General features: G+C 41.4%; 1 protein-coding gene across 3 annotated transcripts in view; it reads right to left on the bottom strand.

Moving 5' to 3' along the window:
- LOC136857479 (tRNA dimethylallyltransferase) overlaps positions 1 to 21166 on the bottom strand; it is a 1029479-nt gene that overhangs the window by 205830 nt on the left and 802483 nt on the right. For all 3 annotated transcript variants that reach the window (XR_010858541.2, XM_067136153.2, XM_067136154.2), the window contains one exon: positions 17478 to 17616. Coding sequence is in view for 2 of the 3 variants with exons in the window: in XM_067136153.2 (XP_066992254.2) it covers positions 17478 to 17616 (139 nt within the window). In the remaining variant the exon portion in view is untranslated. The remainder of the gene's footprint in view (positions 1 to 17477; positions 17617 to 21166) is intronic.

Here is a 21166-nt window from a genome sequence, read left to right as displayed (position 1 = left end):
TCACGAAGGCAGTGGCTCAGACCCCCGTTTCCCTACTACGAGGGGTCAATGACCTTGGGTGCTGACTCAGCACAAAAAATGCTGACGCAGTGATCTAGAACCTGCCTTGCCCTACTACTAGCAGGGTGTGCGTCGTAACTCAAGATTACTATTGCCGCTATCAAGTAGGTTGTCTCTTTCCGATTTTATTTCAAAAACGCTAAATCCAAGTGATACCTTGACGTCATATGCACCTGATAACACAACCCTGAATCGGCAAATTACAAAACTGCACCCGCGTTTGGGCTAATTCCGTTGGGACTTACACTACAAAACCGTCCGTTAATGATACCTCCCTTATTAATCCTACCACCGAAAAATGTTTTAGAAACTGATTTCCATACGCTGCTACATTTACATTACCGTAGGTCATGTATATTTTGTGAGAGTGTAAAATCACTGTTTCAATCTTCCTATAAACCCCCAGTACATTCAGGAATTTAGAAATAACACTGGGCCTAAAATCTACCGAAGGACATGTGGATTCTAAATATGAAGTTTGGTAGAAATGTATCCAGTAGTTTTTCAGTTATAAGAACTCGGACAAACAGACAAATCGACAGACACCAAAGAAAAAAATACGTAGATGGTCATTATTACACCTGAAACGGATAATTAGACGAAAATTTCGCCATATTATTCAATGTAAAGACACACGGTCGTGACGATTTTATTTATGTAGATAAGCAATCTGCTCCGCGTGCAACACCTTTTCGCCTATGTCCGCTGGGAAGCATGTAAAACTGTCCATTGATGATTTCTTCCATTCAGGTTTGTGTTTTATATTTTGTGGGAGTGTAAAATCACTGTTCTAATCTTCCTATAAACCCCCAGTCCATTCAGGGATTTAGAATTAATACTGGCCCTAAAACCTACCCAAGGACAGATAGAAGTTATGAAGTTTGGCAGAAATATCTGTGCCTGTGCGACGTAAATCAAACTGTAAAAAAAGTAAAGAAAAAACCTCAGACACCAAACCTAAAAAGTATGTAGATGGTCATCATTACACCTGAAAGTGAACTGAATACAACGTCCTAATGCCTGTGATTGCCGTCTCTTGGGCACTTTACAATCAACTTTGCAGTGTGTTGTTAGGATGTCTTGGGATGTCCTCGACATCACCATCACACTCCATTTTCCTCGAGTTTCCATGGACTGGATTAAAGAAGAATATATTCAATATTTCGGTTAAAATAATGAGACAGCATTAAGTGAAGACGCGTCTAGTGAGGAAAGAAGGCATTTGCAGGCTGTCGGAAGTTTTGACCTAGCTCAAGAAAAAATGAATGAATTTTACGCGGTGATTCAATAACAGGGAAATCTTTCAAGATCTCAACGTTGTCTTTAGACTTTGCTTTCGTTATTTATGGGACATTTTCCGGTGTTAAAGTCTGCTTTATATTGTTGTTTCAGGGTTTGAAAGCTGAAATCTCTCGCTATACGTTGCCCTGCAGGGTTAAATATTTGTTAATAACAAGAATGACGTCGATCCTGTGTCTGGCAGGAACCAGACCGGCAGGAACCAGACCTAACCTAGCAAAATCAATCTCAACCTTACTGTAATTTGACTGAGTTATTTATTTTTAATATAAGTTTTAGAAGTGTTTGAGTACTGAGTACTTGTTGGAGTTCGTGTTCCTAAGTCGAAGCACCTATCCCGTACACCGCTATGGAAAGAGCAAGCAACAAGCTCCACCTCTGAAAGCGCTGCCTCGACCCGCGCTTTAGCACCAAAACACCGCAAGAGTCGGAACGTGGAACGTTTGATCTTTGGCTCCAGTTGCTAGGCTTGCGCAAATATTACGTGAATTCGGTAACTACCACCTGGATATACTTGCCATGAACGAAATGAGGTCGATTGGCCGAGATCGACTAGTTAATCTTGGCGTTGGTTGAACCTGAGAAAAGGAAGCTGCAAATGCGTTGAATCGATGGGAGCCTGTTATTGAGTGCCCGCTTCCAATCACGGGACGCGAAAACCACCATTTTTCAGGTCTACGCACCAACAGAGGAGGCTGAACACCTTCACGAGGCTTTCGAGAAAATCCCCATATTAGTTATTGGGGACCTGAACGCCCAGACACGGCTTCGAACACGGTATTGTTCAGCAGTGCAAACGAAACGCCCGATCTTATTCTCAGGCATGTATTCAAGCTAGCGTTCACAAGGCAACATGGCGCTCGCCCGACAAATAACAAAATTGATTACACATGTGCATGTTTTTCTGTATTGCTAAGACATGCACTCAGGCCTTTATCTAGTTAAATAGACATTTCACCTCAAGCTAAACAAGATTCAACAATGCCAATCAGTATGCCCCTTCGCCATCCAGCTCAAACTAGCCACAGCGCAGAGGAAGCGAGTCGAAGGCGAGCCACGAATATATGGAGCGATTGTTTGTTGCGAGGGACCAAGCAAAGACAGCAGCAGCGGACGAATACCGCCTGGTTAAGCGGAGCCGACACACATCAAGACATTAGAAGTGGCTCACTTGTTCCTATTAAGGACAAGGACGGCAAAATCCTTCTTGCCAAATAAGAACAGGAGGCAAGATGGGTGCAGCATTTCAAGGAACACTGCACACAACCCACGACTTAAAACACTACCGTCACCACAGCTCCATTGAAAAATGAGTTGGCAATAACTGAAAGAGATGAAGTCAGACGAGCGATCAAAACTCTGAAGAACAATTAAGTTGCCATCATACACCAGATCCCAGAGGAATTCTTGAAACCTGGTGGGGAGGATATTGTTAAATGAAGAAGCACCCTGCTAAAGTGTTCTCAACCGTTGTACTCAGGCGTTTGGAAAAAGCAGTTGAGAGAGGAACAAGATGGGTTTCGTCATGGCTGATCATGCCTCGAACAATTCTTCACGTTGCGGTGTACTGAGCCGTGTGTAGTGCTCCTTGAAATGCTGCACCCATCTCGCCTCCTGTTCTTCTTTGGCAAAAAGGATTTTGCTCTCCTTGTCCTAAATGGGAACAAGTGAGTCGCTTCTAATTGTCCTGATGTGTGTCGGCTCCGCTTAACCTGGCGGTATTGAGCTACTCTCAATGGTATCGATTCCGAGAAAGATTTCGATAGCATACATCGGGGTTCGTCGTGGAACATCGTAAGCTACGGTATCTCAGGTTAATCGTCTTCGAAAGCCTGCATACTGTAGCAGAAAAAGTTGCATGAGATAGGTCCTAGGTAGTGTTCGGTTCTTAGGAGCCGGTACAGAGAAAGGTACTCGCAGTGCGAAATAATAGATGTTCTGTTTTAAGGTTATCTTTATTCAATTGATATGATGCGTAGAAAACTTTATTAATTCGCAGGTGAAATCAAATTAATTGTACTTCCTTTTTGTAGTACAGTAATTATTATTGCACTGTAGATAATTCGTAGCAAACTTATAACAGTGTTGAAAGATTGAATCAAAACTACCTTCTATACGGTATATTAAAATGTTGTAACCGACTCGGAAAAGTTAAATCTGTATGTTAAGGTTTTCTCATGTAAGTGATATGTAAATTTAATTACGAGGTAAATTGGAAACGCTCGGTGCCAGCATATGTGTAGTTATGTCATTCTAACTTTTGGTGTTATTGATGTTATTGTTCGCGTTTTTAGTTATCTGCTCCATATACGGTGTGCATGTAGTTTTGGTTTTTGGGTTTACTTTATTATTATTATTATTATTATTATTATTATTATTATTATTATTATTATTATTATTATTATTTGGGTTGTTTTTCTTTCTGTCTGTTTTTTCTGATCTCGAAATGCGTCCTCTAATTGTACCGTAAATTTTGGTGTAATATTCTAACTTGGTGATTTGTTGTAATGTAACCCTTTTCTTGTCGGTATCTTCCGCACTTAAATCTTATCTCATATGCCCATTGTCGCGGTTCCAAGGCCACCTCGCATTTAATTTAATAACGACCATCTTGGTCTTCTGTAAAATTATTTCTTATATGAACTGTCAAATTCTAAGAATTTAATTCTTATCATTTACGTATTATTATTATTATTATTATTATTATTATTATTATTATTATTATTATTATTATTATTATTATTATTCATGTTCGGTAACTCCTCGGTTGTAGGAAATTGAAATGTGTTTGCCCGGTTCTTGAATTTTGCGGTGATCAACGCTCACATACCTTATTCTTACCGTGTTTGTTTCTTTTCTTATCTTTTGTTGCGTCACTAGTCTACTTATCTCTTATCTGCTGGACGCTAAAATGTTGGAAGGTTTGCCTGTTATTAGAATGAAAGATAGCTTGGCTTGAGTTGCTGCTGGCTCAGTTTGTGTGTGTCGTTCTCTTTTCATTGTAGATCATAACTATTTTTTCTCCTAGCCCCTTTGTAAATTTGTAATTGGTTTGAGGAATATTTTCTACTAATTGCTAATTATCATTTAATTTTACTTATTTATTGTGTAAATTTAACTACTGATCCTGACATTTTTTTTTGTGTGTGTGTGTGTCTCAGAGTTTTCGTAACTGCTTAAAGATTCACTTAAGAATGGTTGCAAACAAATTCCAGTTTAACCAGATTGATTTTTACTGGGCAGTATTCTAATTTAAAAGGTATATCTTAAAATTAAGATTTAATTTTTAAATGGGTATCAGTTCATAATAATAATCTACACGCGCGTCAACCTTTTCTGTATTCTTAGTTGTTAAGCAAGTGATTCAACTTAATTTTATTTAGTAACTTTATTACCTATAAGTTATTTGTTTCTCAAATCTTTATTTGGTTCCTTGATTTTATTAAATTTTAAATATGGGAACCTTTCAACTGTAAATATTTATGAACTTTTATTTATTTATTAAGTGAGTAATCATTTAAGAGCAATGTTAATTTCTCCTTGAATTTATTATTTTGAAAGATAATTGTACATACTAATGAATTTTTAATTCCTCAAGTAAATATTTAAATTTAACTTTTAAATTCGACTCTTATTTGGTAGCCTTAGTTGCTCTGACCTGGCAACCCCTCAAGTATTAATTTAAGATCTAGTCCTATTATTCCTTAATTTTCTGGGCCCTCCACGTCTAATATTTAATTCTACTGCCCCAAGGTAAGTAATTTTGTGCCTTTATGTTGATATTTCAGTGTATTCATTGTTGTATGTGTTCTTGGGTGTTGCAGACATAAACGTAAATCTAGGTACACAAAATAAGTAAATAAAACCATTAAGGCATTTGGAACAAAAACAGCTGCTATAAAATGTAAATGGACTGCTTATTCTAGGAAAGGGCCAACTTGAAGCAGTATTTTACTGCAACAGGAGCCATGTTATGTAAGTTGGTGAGAGAACTTACAGCGACATTTCTAGATCTAACCACTACTTTCGACACAATCACCCCCCGGTTACTACTTAGCCTCAAATTTAATGGTTCAGCTTTTTATCTCCTATTTCACTGACAGCCGGTAAAGAGTATCAGTGGGAAAAATGTATTCAGCATAGTATGAAGTCAATAGGCATTCCGCAGGGTTCGGTCTTGGGTCCTATTTCATCTGTCATTAGCGTGAAGGACATAGCGAACGCATTAAAGTATAGCAAGTACACATCTATGCAGACGATCTTCAGATGTATGATCAGTCTTATCCACATGACTTACATGTAGGTAATGACAGGTTAGATTCTGACTTACAACGACACAGTAACTGTGGCAAAAATACCATTTTGTTAAGTCTTAACTCAGTCTTAAGTCAGACTATAATATTTGGTACCAGAAGAAACTAACTCGTTAAAAAGTAGATGAGCACAGCAATTATGTTTAATAATACTGTGGTGCCCTACTTCACGTCGGTAAGAAACTTGGGTGTTATAATGACCGAGACGTACTCGTACACTGGCCTCAAAAAGTCATAACATTCAGAAACAACTTGTCGCTCTCAAACGCTACTCTAACCTTCCCTGTTCTAAACTACCGCCACACTGTAAAGTGCGCGAATGTAGTTTTAACACCTGTATTAGATTTATGATAGGATTCTCACGTTGCGAGTTGTGCACGAGCGTTACATTTCTTCAAACTCGTCGATAAAGCAGATGGCTGTTTCGTAGGCCGCGTTCTCAGAGAGATTGCGCAAGAGTGCTTCCAGCTGACTTGGTAATTGTCCGAAAAGTTAGAAATGTATTTGGTGTCATCATGTCATGCGGACGCTGCGTCAGGGCCTCTCAAATGCCCTAAATTTCACGCGTGCCAAACGAAGCGCAAAGGTTCTGTACACCGTGCATCGATTCGATTCGGCTCGGTTCGGACCAGGGTTTTGTCTCGGAGCTTGGCTCAGCTCGGCTCGGATGGTGGAGCGCTGCAGAGCAAGCGAGGAAGGGTAAACAGGAGGAGCGAGGAGTGGGAGATCTGCACTCCGGTCAACCTTGCGCCGCGCAATGCACACTGATAGGCCCTGATGTCAATTATGTAAGTTTTGCTATTAGTACTGCTATACTTATTTATTTTTCTCGTGGTTTGTGAAAATTTTTACTATTTATATTACATAATGGTATAATTTTAATGTTGTGGTTAACTTCGACACGAGTAAAGGTGGCATCCCATTGAAGACTCGAATCACATCCATTCTTGATGGACACTGGCACCGAAATATCCGAATATTTTGGTTATCAACTGTGATGTCTGGTCCCCATTTCAGTCTCTCAGAAAACTCAGCAGTTCAGGAAGGAGTCGGCCTCGGCTTAGGCGTGTAATACGGCCTGTGCATACCTCAGATCTTGAGGGCTGCCGAATATCACGGAACCTACACTTGTGATACACGGTATGAATGCACAAACATCAATACAAATATTGAAATTCTCCCCGTACCACAAAACCCCTCTCTAAGAATACCAATATTCTCAATAACGAGACATCATCGAAAAGTGCTTTCCTTACAGCAATGTTGGTATCTTATCAACTGCTGAGGATGGCGGTACACAAGCGCTCTAAACTCATCGGCCACAGCCGTCGTGAAAATGTGAAAGAACAATACTCTGGAAATTTGCTTAGTAGTCTAGCAGGAAAGTGAACACATTCGTAAGATAATTTTGAGAACTTATTGCCCACGAAACCACAAATAAGCAACCGTACTCGTCCGCTGAATCTTCACAACAAGAACGCACCCGGTAGTGCTGCTCCTGTATTCTCATTTGACAAGAACAGTCCATCTCCTAGGCTCAATGGTCTACAGTGAGAGAGCAGTCGGCCGTAAAACTCGGACCTACCGCAAAAGAAGAAGAAACTATCCAAAAGTAGAAATGAATTAACTACAATTATTAGTTAGTCACTACGGAATTGATTCTGTGTATCGCCCCGTCAGCTCATCGAATCAGGAACGACGAAAGTATAACCGCGTCCTCCGTGATGATAAGGAATTTGCGTGTCTTTCTGTGTACACCCATGCGATCAATGTGAGTGTATCATGAAATATGAGGCCGATCTCACCCTGATCGATAAGCAGTGTAACACGACTTCTCCAATGGAGGGGACACACGTAGCAATGAAGAACTCTTCTCTCCCTGGCCATGCTTCAAGTCTTTTACCGTCGTAGGGGAGGGAAAGAAGCGCCCCTGGCCTAGCCTGGTGGAAAATGAGAAACCACGGACAACAATCTTCATGGCTGTCATCCCACAGTTACGTGAACAGAACCGCGTACATAATTCGCTCCATCATTAATAATTTAGTGACATTCAAGTCTTCAAACACAAAGGTTTGAACCAACGGTGCGACGTGTGTGGTTTGGTACAGGTAGTGAGACTGTCTCCAATTAGGACTCTACACGACCTGCAATATCATTTAACTGACGTTTTAAATATTCTTAAGAGAAGACACGAGCGTCCTAACTTTGCCACTTTAATACAATATTCATCGATCGCTTGGTTCCAGAGAAGCAAGAGTTCTTCATTCTTCTCTGCATTACAAATCTTCCTCTGAACATTCAGTTTTTTTGCATGGTCCTGATAGTCGGGATACCAGTTGCTATGGAACGGGAGTGGGCATCTCGGACATATTCTGAGTCGTAGCCCGCCTTGTGCTCAGGCGGCTAGGACTATACAATTCACCGGTGGTCCATAACCCGTTAGAGGAGAGATCCTCACTTGGACTATGTGCAAGTAGGGCAGCATCCTGCTTCATGAATTTACCGAGCTCAGAACACTTTAAGCAAGCCTCGGACCTATGGGAGTAATGGAGTCCCACTCCCATTTGACAGGCGAGGGACTCCTTGGAAACAACTTGGCGAACGAAATGGAATTCGATGGGGAGCTATCAATATTAATGGGGCTTATGGAAGAAAGAAGGTAGAACTGGCTGAGTCAGCAAAGAGGATGCATCTGGATGTGCTAGGAGTAACTGATATTCGGGTAAGGGGAGATAATGAGGAAGAGATAGGAGATTATAAAGTGTACTTGACGGGCGTTAGAAAGGAAAGGGCAGAGTCTGGGGTAGGGCTCTTCATCAGGAATACCATTGCATGCAACATAGTTTCTGTTAGGCACGTAAATGAGCGAATGATGTGGGTAGATTTGAAAGTTGGAGGAATTAGGACGGTCTCAGTGTATTCACCATGTGAGGGTGCAGATGAGGATGAAGTTGACAAGTTTTATGAAGCATTGAGTGATATCGCGGTCAGGGTCAACAGCAAGGATAGAATAGTGCTAATGGGCGATTTCAATGCGAGAGTTGAAAATAGAACTGAAGGATACGAAAAAGTGATTGGTAAATGTGGGGAAGATATGGAAGCTAATGGGAATGGGAAGCGTTTGCTGGACTTCTGTGCTAGTATGGGTTTAGCTGTTACGAATACATTCTTCAAGCATAAGGCTATTCACCGCTACACATGGGAGGCTAGGGGTACCAGATTCATAATAGACTATATCTTAACAGACTTTGAATTCAGGAAATCTGTTAGGAATGTACCAGTTTTTCGCGGATTTTTCGATGATACAGACCACTATCTGATCTGTAGTGAACTAAGTATCTCTAGGCCTAGGGTAGAGAAAGTGAAATCTGTCTGCAAACGAATAAGGGTAGAAAATCTCCAGGACGAGGAAATTAGACAGAAGTACATGGATATGATTAGTGAGAAGTTTCGAACAGTAGACAGTAAGCAGGTTCAGAATATAGAAAGTGAATGGGTGGCATACAGGGATGCTGTAGTAGAAACAGAAAGGGAATGCCTAGGAACAACTGTGTGTAAAGATGGGAAAAGGCGAACATCTTGGTGGAATGATGAAGTGAGAGCAGCCTGTAAATGTAAAAAGAAGGCTTATCAGAAATGGCTCCGAACAAGGGCCGAGGCTGACAGGGATTGGTACGTAGATGAAAGAAACAGAGCTAAACAAATAGTTGTTGAATCCAAAAAGAAGTCATGGGAAGATTTTGGTAATAACCTGGAAACGCTAGGTCAAGCAGCAGGGAAACCTTTCTGGACAGTAATAAAGAATCTTAGGAAGGGAAGGAAAAAGGAAATGAACAGTGTTTTGAGTAATTCAGGTGAACTCATAATAGATCCCAGGGAATCACTGGAGATGTGGAGGGAATATTTTGAACATCTTCTCAATGTAAAAGGAAATCATCATGGTGGTGTTGCAAACAGCCAACCTCATGGGGAGGAGGAAAATGATGTTGGTGAAATTATGCTTGAGGAAGTGGAAAGGTTAGTAAATAAACTCCAATGCCATAAAGCAGCAGGAATAGATGAAATTAGACCTGAAATGGTGAAGTATAGTGGGAAGGTAGGGATGAAATGGCTTCATAGACTAGTAAAATTAGCGTGGAGTGTTGGTAAGGTACCTTCAGATTGGACAAAAGCAGTAATTGCACCTATCTATAAGCACGGGAACAGGAAGGATTGCAAACAACTATCGAGGTATCTCATTGATTAGTATACCAGGCAAAGTATTCACTGGCATCTTGGAATGGAGGGTGCGATCAGTCGTTGAGAGGAAGTTGGGTGAAAACCAGTGTGGTTTCAGACCACAGAGATGCTGTCAGGATCAGAATTTCAGTATGCGCCAGGTAATTGAAAAATGCTACGAGAGGAATAGGCAGTTGTGTTTATGTTTCGTAGATCTAGAGAAAGCATAAGATGTTCGCCATACTGGGGGACTATGGAATTAAAGGTAGATTATTAAAATCAATCAAAGGCATTTATGTTGACAATTGGGCTTCAGTGAGAATTGATGGTAGAATGAGTTCTTGGTTCAGGGTACTTACAGGAGTTAGACAAGGCTGTAATCTTTCACCTTTGCTGTTCGTAGTTTACATGGATCATCTGCTGAAAGGTATAAAATGGCAGGGGGGATTCAGTTAGGTGGAAATGTAGTAAGCAGGTTGGCCTATGCTGACGACTTGGTCTTAATGGCAGACTGTGCCGAAAACCTGCTGTCTAATATCTTGGAACTTGAAAATAGGTGCAATGAGTATGGTATGAAAAAGCCTCTCGAAGACTAAATTGATGTCAGTAGATAAGAAATTCAACAGAATTGAATGTCAGATTGGTGATACAAAGCTAGAACAGGTAGATAATTTCAAGTATTTAGGTTGTGTGTTCTCCCAGGATGGTAATATAGTAAGTGTGATTGAATCAAGGTGTAGTAAAGCTAATGCAGTGAGCTCGCAGTTGCGATCAGCAGTATTCTGTAAGAAGGAAGTCAGCTCCCAGACGAAACTCTTTACATCGGTCTGTTTTCAGACCTTGCTTTACGGGAGCGAAAGCTGGGTGGACTCAGGATATCTTATTCATAAGTTAGAAGTAACAGACATGAAAGTAGCAAGAATGATTGTTGGTACAAACAGGTAGGAACAATGGCAGGAGGGTACTCGGAATGAGGAGATAAAGGCTAATTTAGGAATGAACTCGATTTAAAAATAAGAGGTATAGAACTAAATGAGGCCACAACACCAGTTGCAAATCGAGGATTGTGGCGACGATTAGTAAATTCTCAGAGGCTTGCAGACTGAACGCTGAAAGGCATAACAGTCTATAATGATAATGTGTGTATTTAATGTATGTATGCATGTATGTTTCTGAGCTACGTTGTAGAGTGGCATCTTGATGTTCGCTAGACTTCTTATCGCCAATCCTCAAGACAAGTAAATTAAAAAATAATATATGCAATTTTCTTCCAATTTTATTGAAGTCTTTTGGGCGAATGACTAGAATCTTCCTGCTATTTATGGCTCAGCGAGGGAGGAAAGCACAACAGGACAAGAAAACTGCCCAGAATTTCATCACTCAAACGAGTTAGGTATTGTGTGTGTGCGTAATTTTCGTTGTTTACAGGACCGTTGTACATCAGACTACACAACCTAGGCGATAGCTTCACAAAATCGTGGTAAGGAACAACTGTTCTCGGATATTCCTGAAAAGTCAGTTATTTGCATGGGAAGTCCCGTGAACTGTGTAAAACGCCAATGTGGAGTAGTGGTTGCGCAGTTTGATGAACGAATGTAAATCCAACAATGTACGAAACAATAAATCTCGGCTTAAAAAATGACACTATTGCCGAACAAAATGGATATATTCGTTTACCTCCGTGAATTCAACCTTATAGAACTTATTTGTGCTCAAGCTAAATGGCGTGTGGCTTTTAGTGCCGCGAGTGTCCGAGAACAAGTTCGGCTCACCAAATGCAAGTCTTTTGATTTGACGACCGTAGGCGACCTGCTCATCGCGATGAGGATTAAATGATTATGAAGACGATACATACACCCAGCCCCCGTGCCAGCAAAATTAACCAATTATGGTTAAAATTCCCGACCCTGCCGGGAATCGAACCCGGGACCTCCGTGACCAAAGGCCACCACTCTAACCATTTAGCCATGGAGCCGGACCGTGCGTGTGCTCAAGCTAAACACGTGACGAAGGTAACAATGGGAAATGTGATGGAAACAGTGAAGGCTATCACAATGAAAAATTGGCGGGAAGCGTGACTACACACGAGGGGAAAAGAGGACTTTTACTGGGGGCGTGCCACCAGTCATTAATATCGATCATAGTTCGGGAGATGAAGAAGAAGAACAAGAAGTCGCTGCAATTCCATCATCATCATCATCATCATCATCAGACATTTGACAGGTACCGTTTTCACGCTATTATTATTATTATTATTATTATTATTATTATTATTATTATTATTATTATTATTATAAAGGGCAAGCAGGGCTGAACTTTAAGTGGCATATACTTGAAAGTACAGTAATAGGGCTAAAACGCATGGAACACTGGTTGTTCGCGGAGTTTTCTCTTCTTCATACAGCCTAACTCCAAATTTCAGTTGGAGTGATTGTACGATTCATTTTTGATTGTGTGATTTAATTTTTACAGCAACAGTGCGTTAGAATGTCAGTGTTTGTAAGAAAAACTGACACGTCTCCACATACAACAGACATTTGTTTGGAGTACGGCTGCGACCAAGGGGACAACGGGAGGCTGTCAGAAGAAGAGAGAACTTTTAAAAGAAACAGGAAAAGTGCGTAGCCACAGACATGGACGACCTAACGAACAGGCGGCGGGATTTCAGTAACAAGGGGTAACTCATTGCTCCAATGACCAGTCCGGTATAGTAATACTAATCGTTTCACGGTCTTCGGCGATGCCGAGGTGCCGAAATTTTGTCCCGCAGGAGTTCTCTTACGTGACCGTAAACGAACTACTAAGCACCTAACATCAGAACAGCCCACAGCCTCAGTGACTGAGTCATCGACACATGTGTAAACAGTACATTTGTTCTGCGTACAGTTTTAGTTTTCATATTCATGCACTGTAATTATTTACTTTTTAATTTTGTAGTTATTGTGATCACGTGTTGGGGTTACATCGACAACACAGCTTTGTTCATACACTAGTGTCCAAAAGTTAAGCATAAGTTACGAGTAATCAGGGCAACAAGAAATAGACCACAAATCGCACGACATATGCACCTACCAACATTACGTGTTCGCTCTGTATAGGAAAGGAGTGTTCCCTGCTTTGACTGCGCCCCATATTCCCTCAGTCATGTTTGCCCTGTTATAGTGTGCGGAGTGTAGCCTCGTGGTGAACGTGACAACATAACGGTACAACGACGCCATTTGGACCCCGTTTTGCAGTGTAGAATACTCGGAAGCAGGCCAGACACAGGCCGAAGTCGCCGTATCCTTGAATGTGCCACAAAGTGTCATTTCCAGGCTTTGGAGACGATTTCGAGACACAGGAGATGTTAGTCGTAGGCCAGTACCAGGTCGACCAAGGGTAATCACCCCACAGCAGGACCGATATCTGGCCTTAACCGCCCAACGAAATCGGTGTGCACCTGCAAGACAATTGTCGGCGGAGCTTGCAGCCGTAAACGGTGTACCGGAGGCTCAGAACAGCAGGGCTGTTTGCCTGACGTCCAGCGGTGTGCGTCCCGCTCACTCCAGCACAGAGACGGTCCCGTTTACTGTGCAGCCGTCAACATCGAAACTGGACCATGAATGAATGGAGGCATGTGCTCTTCATAGATGAATCCCGCTTCAGTTTGCAGAACGATTCCCGGCGCACATTAATCTGGAGAGAACCGGGTAGCCGATACAACCACAGAAACATCGTGGAACGTATGGTGGTTGTGGCGTCATATCCTTGATAGCTAAGGTACACCTTTGACAACAACTAACAAAATTTTGCAATGTCTTCCACAACAAAATATGCTGTTAATAGGGTATATGGTTACATGATGGCGGCATCATGTTTAATGGACGTACGGACCTGCACATCTTCATGGGTGGTCCGAGGAACACTATTAAGGCTCGGAGATAAGGGGATGAGGTACTGAGACCACATGTTCGAATCTTCAGAGGTGCGATTGGTCCAGACTTCCTCTTAATGGACGATAATGCCTGACCGCAACGCGCTGCTCTGGTGGATGAATTTCTGGCTCGGGAAGACATTCATCGCATGGACTGGCCAGCGAGGTCTGCGGACCTGAACCCTATAGAACATGCCTGGGATACATTAAGGAGGCGAACTGTATCCCGTCAGCCTCCACCAAGGACCGTCCAAGACCTTCGCATTGTCCTTTCGGAGGAATGGCACCGACTGCCACGAGGGCTCTCGGATCATCTGAGAGAGAGCATGCCACGTCGCTGCGAAGCATGTGTGGCCGTTAGAGGTAACCATACACCCTATTAACAGCATATTTTGTTGTGGAAGACATTGCCAGGTTTTGTTAGTTGTTGTCAAAGATGTACCTTAGCTATCAGAAACTTTCTGACACTGATTTTTGAACAAGTTGTGTGGCATATGGTGTGTAATTCAGCTTCCGTTTGTTAAGCAATTCGTCTGACATTCCTATCAAGCGGTATGGCCTCGTTTAGTGATTATGCTTAACTTTTGGACACTAGTGTATTATCGATGGTTATTCTGTTACAAGATTCTGAGAAAATGCTAAATGACCTCATTATGTTGTGAGATGGACAGTGCGCAACGGTATGATGATAAACGGGGTTAAAAGTCAGGTTGTGAGATTCACATATAGGAAAAGTCCTCTCAGTGTTAATTACTGCGTTGATGGGATGAAAGTTCCTTTTGAGGATCATTTGAAGTACCTAGATGTTAGGTAAGGACATATCTTCCTTGGAGTAATCACATAAATGTGATTGTAAATAAAGGATACTGATCTCTGCACATGGGTATGAGGTACTTAGGGGTTGTAGTGAGGATGTAACGGAGAGGGTATATAAGTTTGTGGTAAGAGTCCAACTAGAGTATGGTTCCAGTCTATGGGGCCCTCAGCAGGATTACTTCATTCAAGAATTGGAAATTATCCAAAGAATAGCAGCTCGATTTGTTGCGATTTCCGACAAAAAAGTAGCGTTACAAAAATGTTGCAAAGTTTGGGCTGGGAAGACTTGGGAGAAAGAAGATGAGCTGCTCGACTAAGTGGAATGTTCCGAGCTGTCAGTGGAGACTCCCATACGCTACATGTGTTGGGTCACGCAATTCACCCTACTGAATTGCTTGCCAACTGCACACACGTGTAAACCGTGCGGTCCTCACTCACGCGCTCATGTCTCTACCCCGTTCGCTAGTAGAGATTCTGATCATTTCTGCGTACCTCATGCATTTTCGTTGGGAATTTTGAATGCTGATATTAACCCTCTTCACCGCTACCATTCTGTTGCGAATTCAGTACAATACGTCGCAGGACATAAGAGAAATGAATTTTCTGTTCATTTTCAGATACCCATACAGTGCGACAAATCACAAGGATTGTCTGGTGCCAGCCGTACTGTTGCTCGTTTAGCACCACCCAAGGAACACGTGCAGGGTAATGAAGAGGTACAACCTGCGGACAGGTCGGGTCATTTCACTGAAAACTTTCTAGAAGCCAGTTTACAAAAACAACAGCACCATTTATCGATCTGACACGGATGTTTGCAGGCACGTAGTGTGTCAGAAAACTGGCAGTCTCATCAACGGCAGAAGTTTCCAAATGATTATAGGCAAGATATGTTCGTAAGTGATTTTGTTTTACAATTTCCTTTACGTCGCGATGATGGGATAGGAAAAGGTTAGGAGTGGGAAGGTACAGCCCCGTATTTGCCTGGTCGTACCCACTATCTCACAACTGCGAGACTGTAACCGCTCATTGTAGTGTGCTACAAGGATCTGTCTTTGATCTTCTTCTGTTCAGCCTGCATACAGCACGTCTAACTAGCAGTGAGCGACAAAGATTAAAACCTTTATAGAAGCTAGTTTCCAGGCACCACCTTCCATCTTAACAACAAGGAAACTCGGGTTTATTTTCATAACTAATTGTTATCACGTAAGTTTAATACAAAAATACAAAGTCAGAATATCTAGGGGTTGTCCTGGACAGAATACTTAGCTTCGAAGATCATTTATGAAGAACAGGTGCCATGATGAGAACCAGAAATAACATGAGACTACATGGGATTCGTCTGTTTTGACACTGATAACTTGCACCCTAGGGCTCGTGTACCCTGAGGTAGAATAATGCGCGAGCCGCTGAGGATGTGAGCATCGGTTCTCCATGAGGTGAGAAAGAAAGAAAGAAAGAAAGAAAGAAAGAAAGAAAGAAAGAAAGAAAGAAAGAAATTGTAGGTCACAAATCAAGACCTCCGACACCTGGTGACCTCAATAGCTGTGCATGGGTACCACCACAAAGTATGCAAAAAACAAGCGTTTTCACGAACCCGGTAATACCTGTGTATGTGAGTTATGCGATCAACCTTGTAATCGTTACCACATGACCATTTGTAAAAAACGTGTAATACCCCTGGTAGACTTTTGTGCTTAAATAAAATGTGTACAATCAAAATGCGGTGTATAAGATGTTTCGCCGAAACTGCTAAAATTTTGCAAGCGTGATATTCTAAACTAACGGTGCGGTAATTTCACGGTCAGCACCTGCTGGGAACAAGTGTGTCTGAAATCGGATGGCACTTCTCCTTTATCGTGCATCTTACACACTCGTCGTGCTGGTATCTCCAAAGGCAGTCGTCAGTAATTCTTTGGGTATGCCATCAATTCCAGGTGCCTTGTTCCTGTTTAGGTCTTTCAAAACTCTGTCGAATTCCGACTTCAAAATTGGGTCAGCCATTTCATCAGTATCTTCTTGTTTCAGAAATTTATCATCTACTTCTTTACCCTGATACGAGTACAATTCTTCAATAGGTTCCTGCCATCTTTCTGCCTCTTTTTTCAAATGTTTTTTTCCCTTAGAAGTGGTTTTCTAACTGATCTAGTTTTCCTTTCTCCGAAGGTTTCCTTGATATTCCCGTACGCAGCATCTACCTTTACTACAATCATCCTTGCCTTTGTCTCACAGCCATTCTTCGTTAGCTGTCCTTCACTTTCTATCTACTTCGTTCTTCAATCGTCTGTATTCTTTGCATTCTTGTATTTTTAGTTCTTTAATCAGGTCTGATATCTCCTGAGTTATCCACTGATTCTTACTTGATCTTACCTTTCTTCAGCACCCCTACTGATCTCAATCTTCACGCCTGTCCACTCATCCATCGTGTTTCTTTCGGTCTTTTCATAGAGTCCCTGTGCAACATGTTCGTTGAAACATCCGCTCACAGTCTTTTCTTTCAACATACTAACGGATTATAATTTTCAAACTTAGCGCTGTCACGGAGAGCCTGAAAATTCAAGTGAGCTAGTATGAAATGTCGTATGGCTTTTAGTGCCGGGATATCTCAGGACGGGTTTGGCTCGCCAGGTGCAGGTCTGTCTATTTGACTCCCGTAGGCGACCTGCGCGTCGTGATGAGGATGAAATGAGGATGAAGACAACACATACACCCAGCCCCCGTGCCGTAGGAATCAACCAATTAAGGTTAAAATCCCCGACCCGGCCGGGAATCGAACCCGGGACCTCCTGAACCGAAGGCCAGTACGCTGACCGTTCAGCCAACGAGTCAGTGAGCTAGTGAAAGTAGAGAGAGGAATGAACCTGCTTGCACTGCAGCCACAGGATACAGGAATGCGGGAACCGCAGAGGACCGCCCAATTCGCTGCCACCTGCCACCTCACGCTGCTCCTGGAGGACGGCGCTGTGAGTCCTGCCCAGCTGCTCGAACACCTGCAACGACCTGAAACAAGACTCGGCCTCAGTACTTATATGCAATGGCCACGTATTCACAAAGAGCAGGTAAAAGGGATGTTAATATATATGTACAGTTCATAAAAATTAGGGGAACATATTGCACCCATAAGCGAATGTACGTAATTAATTTACAAATTAAAAGTTGAATATTTCGCATATGGGATACTACAGTAGGATGTGAGAGCTAGCAGTCACAAAGGAACATTCTGGCGCCAGTCAGTCGGCAAGGAAATCCTCGAAACTCTTCTTAGAGCACGAGCAACTTGTAAACCGCCCTGAGTACTGCATCCAATAAATTTTATGGTACCGCCTAGGAGTGGCAACTTTCTACTTGGTTCTCACGAGAAAATCACGCGCTGAGGCTTGACCTACTTAGCAGGACAAGGGAGACAACGATAGCACCCACCAACCCTTGGGAGAAAATGGAAGCATACACGCTGCGAAGGGCGCGAAAGTCTCAGCCAATCACAAAATTCCAAATTTGAATGTCCTGTCATAGCGGGAATCTACAGTCAGTATTTCGCTATTTGGAGCCCGGTGTAGTGGTGAAAAACAGTGTCCTGACTTCCTAATAATATTTGAAAATTTATCGGTGCAAATCTGTGGTTAATTATTGCCTAATTAATAAATTTTAACTTCACACGGAAGAGTAGTATCGCCCAGGAATTGAACTGTCATGGCGGGAAGAAGCCATTCGCTGGGAGAAAATAATGCCGGTGACGCGCGCCGTCGTGTGGATTATCCTGTGATCGTTTCCCACGGCGCAATATAACAAGTAAGTCAGACCGAAATTAGGAAGATTTTGCACATAATTTTTGAAGCTTTAACCTACGGATGTATGATAAAGCGCTCCCAAGTGCTGGATTACTACGCCACATCCCTTCCACAGAACTATTTTCAAGGTGGGGGGAGAACTCATTACAAAACCAGCGTGCAGAATGGTGATTCTTCAGTGTATCCTGTGTTCGTGGGTTAGTTGAATCTTCAGTGTGTTTAGAGTGTGTCAGCTAATTCCGTTAGTCAGCTTTGAACTTTACTTTTGTCTGGTAAGAAAGCGATCAGAGACACTTGATGGCATCCGAGTGAGCCATGTATTTTACTTGGGAGAGTAATATTTCAGGAGAAATGAACACTTTAACAAACTTTTACTTTACTTTGAATTTATGTAGAGATAACAGGCAATAGCTACACTTTCAACACTTCGCTTAAATGAACTCACATTACTAATCGAGAGGGACAAGTCCATGTTTGAGCGTAGCTGCATAAAACCTTTCTAATCCACGTGCAGTTTGACATTTGTTGGAGAGCTATTTTCTTCTTCATTTTTGGAGGATGATCAGCATAAATTTCTCCACATCATTGGAAACTGTACTTTAGCTTGCTTTTACCACTTACAATAAACTGTTATGGCAAGCGAGATGTTTTCGGGGAGAAACTAGTTAAAGCAGACAGGGAGCAGAATGTCTTTTCATTAATGAAAGGCCGCAATGTTAAAGACCTTGAGCAAACTGTTATGTTCCGAAGAGGTGAACAACCGGTAAGCCACTAGGTAAACAAACTGAGAGAGCGGTGTGGAGACCAGCAGGTGTTTTTCAGCCAGGTAGCGGAGAGGAAACTTTCGACTTCACGTCAGGAGTCTATGCAGAGCTATGGTATCATCTTTACTGAAGTGCTAGAAAATGCGTGTGTTATGTTAATGTGAACGTGTGTAACGCCATGATAAAAATGTATCAAGTTTGCGTGTGTGAAAATTCGGAATACCACATCAGCTTCAAGATGGAATTCTAATTCACCATGACGGAGCCCGGAGGGTGATCGAACATGCCTCCAGCACCCAGGTATGAGCATCTACAAAACAATGTATAAATAAATATGTAGAACTGTGACTAATCGATGATCAAATGTAGCTTAGACTGTTAGGTAGGATTGTAAATAATTCACATTTTAATAATAATAATAATAATAATAATAATAATAATAATAATAATAATAATAATATTTTTTGCGCTTTCAGCTAGGGTTATTTGCGCACTTCCTTTACGTAGATGTGTTTGCGTATTATTATGGATCATTTGTAGTAAGTCACTTTGACAATTTAGGATGCTATATTATTTGATCTCAATGAGTGTAATGCCGATTTATAATAATAATAATAATAATAATCATCATCATGTTATTATAACTTTAGTTTGAGCGATATTTCTGTTGGAGTTGTGATCTTGTAGACGCCGCCTTGTTGATTTTAATGCTTATTTGGAGATTTGCGCATTCAACTTGTTTTATGTGGTGGAATCATCATTCAGATGACCGTTTCTGGTAGTCCTTATACCGTGTATTTTTGCGACGATATTTTTTTTTGGTGGACGCGAGTATTTATTTCTGTGTGTAGTTGCGGTTACACATTTTTCAATAGCCGTGTTTTTTGAGAGGCAATCTCGTCATTTTTAGTAAACAGTTAGTGACAGGAAGCCATTGATGAGTCAGCTCTGATATTTTGTGATATGTGAAGCAGAGAATGATCTACAGATCGAGCTAAGTGAATAATATCCCTGATGATATGCGTTGATAATGGATATGTGATATTTGGACCATGTCATGAACTCTCGTAAGAAATAGAGATGTGCACGACAGATATTTCGCTCGCCGGATACGAGCGAGGCCGTATTATGAGGTACTACGTCGAGATTAATGATGAGTAAATATAATTGAGAGATGAATAATTTAACCAAGAGTGTTAAATATGTTACGACATGGGTTATGATTGTAGGCAGAAGCCTGTATTTTGTTTCAAATAGTTCCAGGGAAAGTAGATGCTCGGCAAATAGGCCAGTTTATGCTAGCCGTAGTACATGTGAGCAGAGCGACGAATCAATGTGTATTTTGATAGTCATGTAGAGTCATGGATGACATGGAATTGCGGTAATTATTGTCCATAAAGGTTAAATAGTGTCATGGCCAGACATTTGTCGTCTGAGGTTAGAGATTGCCGTCAAATTCACAATATTTTTGCTACTCGTAGCGGGGTAAATTTTTCTGTAGACTCCGATATTTTGCGCATTTCATCCTTATTAATTTTCAGTAGGCAGCGATGTTGGGATCTAGTTTTGTTTATTTATTATCCTTTCTTTGTGTACCTTTTAGTACCGTTTATTTGTGGGATCGTATGTGAATTATTTGTATTTGATTTGATGTAAATAGATAGGTGTAGTTAGGCTAGTTTTGATTTCTGTATTTTCTTTTGTTGGAGCAGTGTTTCTCCATTAACAGGTCTAAATTATGTAAATAAGATTTCATGTGTTAGGATAAGAGATCATCGATTAGTTCATAGTAGTAGTGGTATGCTCATACCAGGCATTCAGTAATTACCAAACCTTTAAAATCCACTACATTTTAAATTAGGAAATGAAGCGATCTTTAATGAACCAGTTGTATAATAACTGCCGCAATGAATGAGGTAAATGAGATGGGGTCTGCCTCCATCTAGTGGTGGTACCACAAATAATGAATTCATAATGAAATGTAGTCAGCGGCAAATT

The sequence above is a fragment of the Anabrus simplex genome, chromosome 1 (genome assembly GCF_040414725.1).
Source record: "Anabrus simplex isolate iqAnaSimp1 chromosome 1, ASM4041472v1, whole genome shotgun sequence".
NCBI classification, from domain to species: Eukaryota; Metazoa; Arthropoda; class Insecta; order Orthoptera; family Tettigoniidae; genus Anabrus; species Anabrus simplex.
Note: the sequence above shows the minus strand (reverse complement) of the source record. Positions and strands in the feature narration are given on the sequence as shown.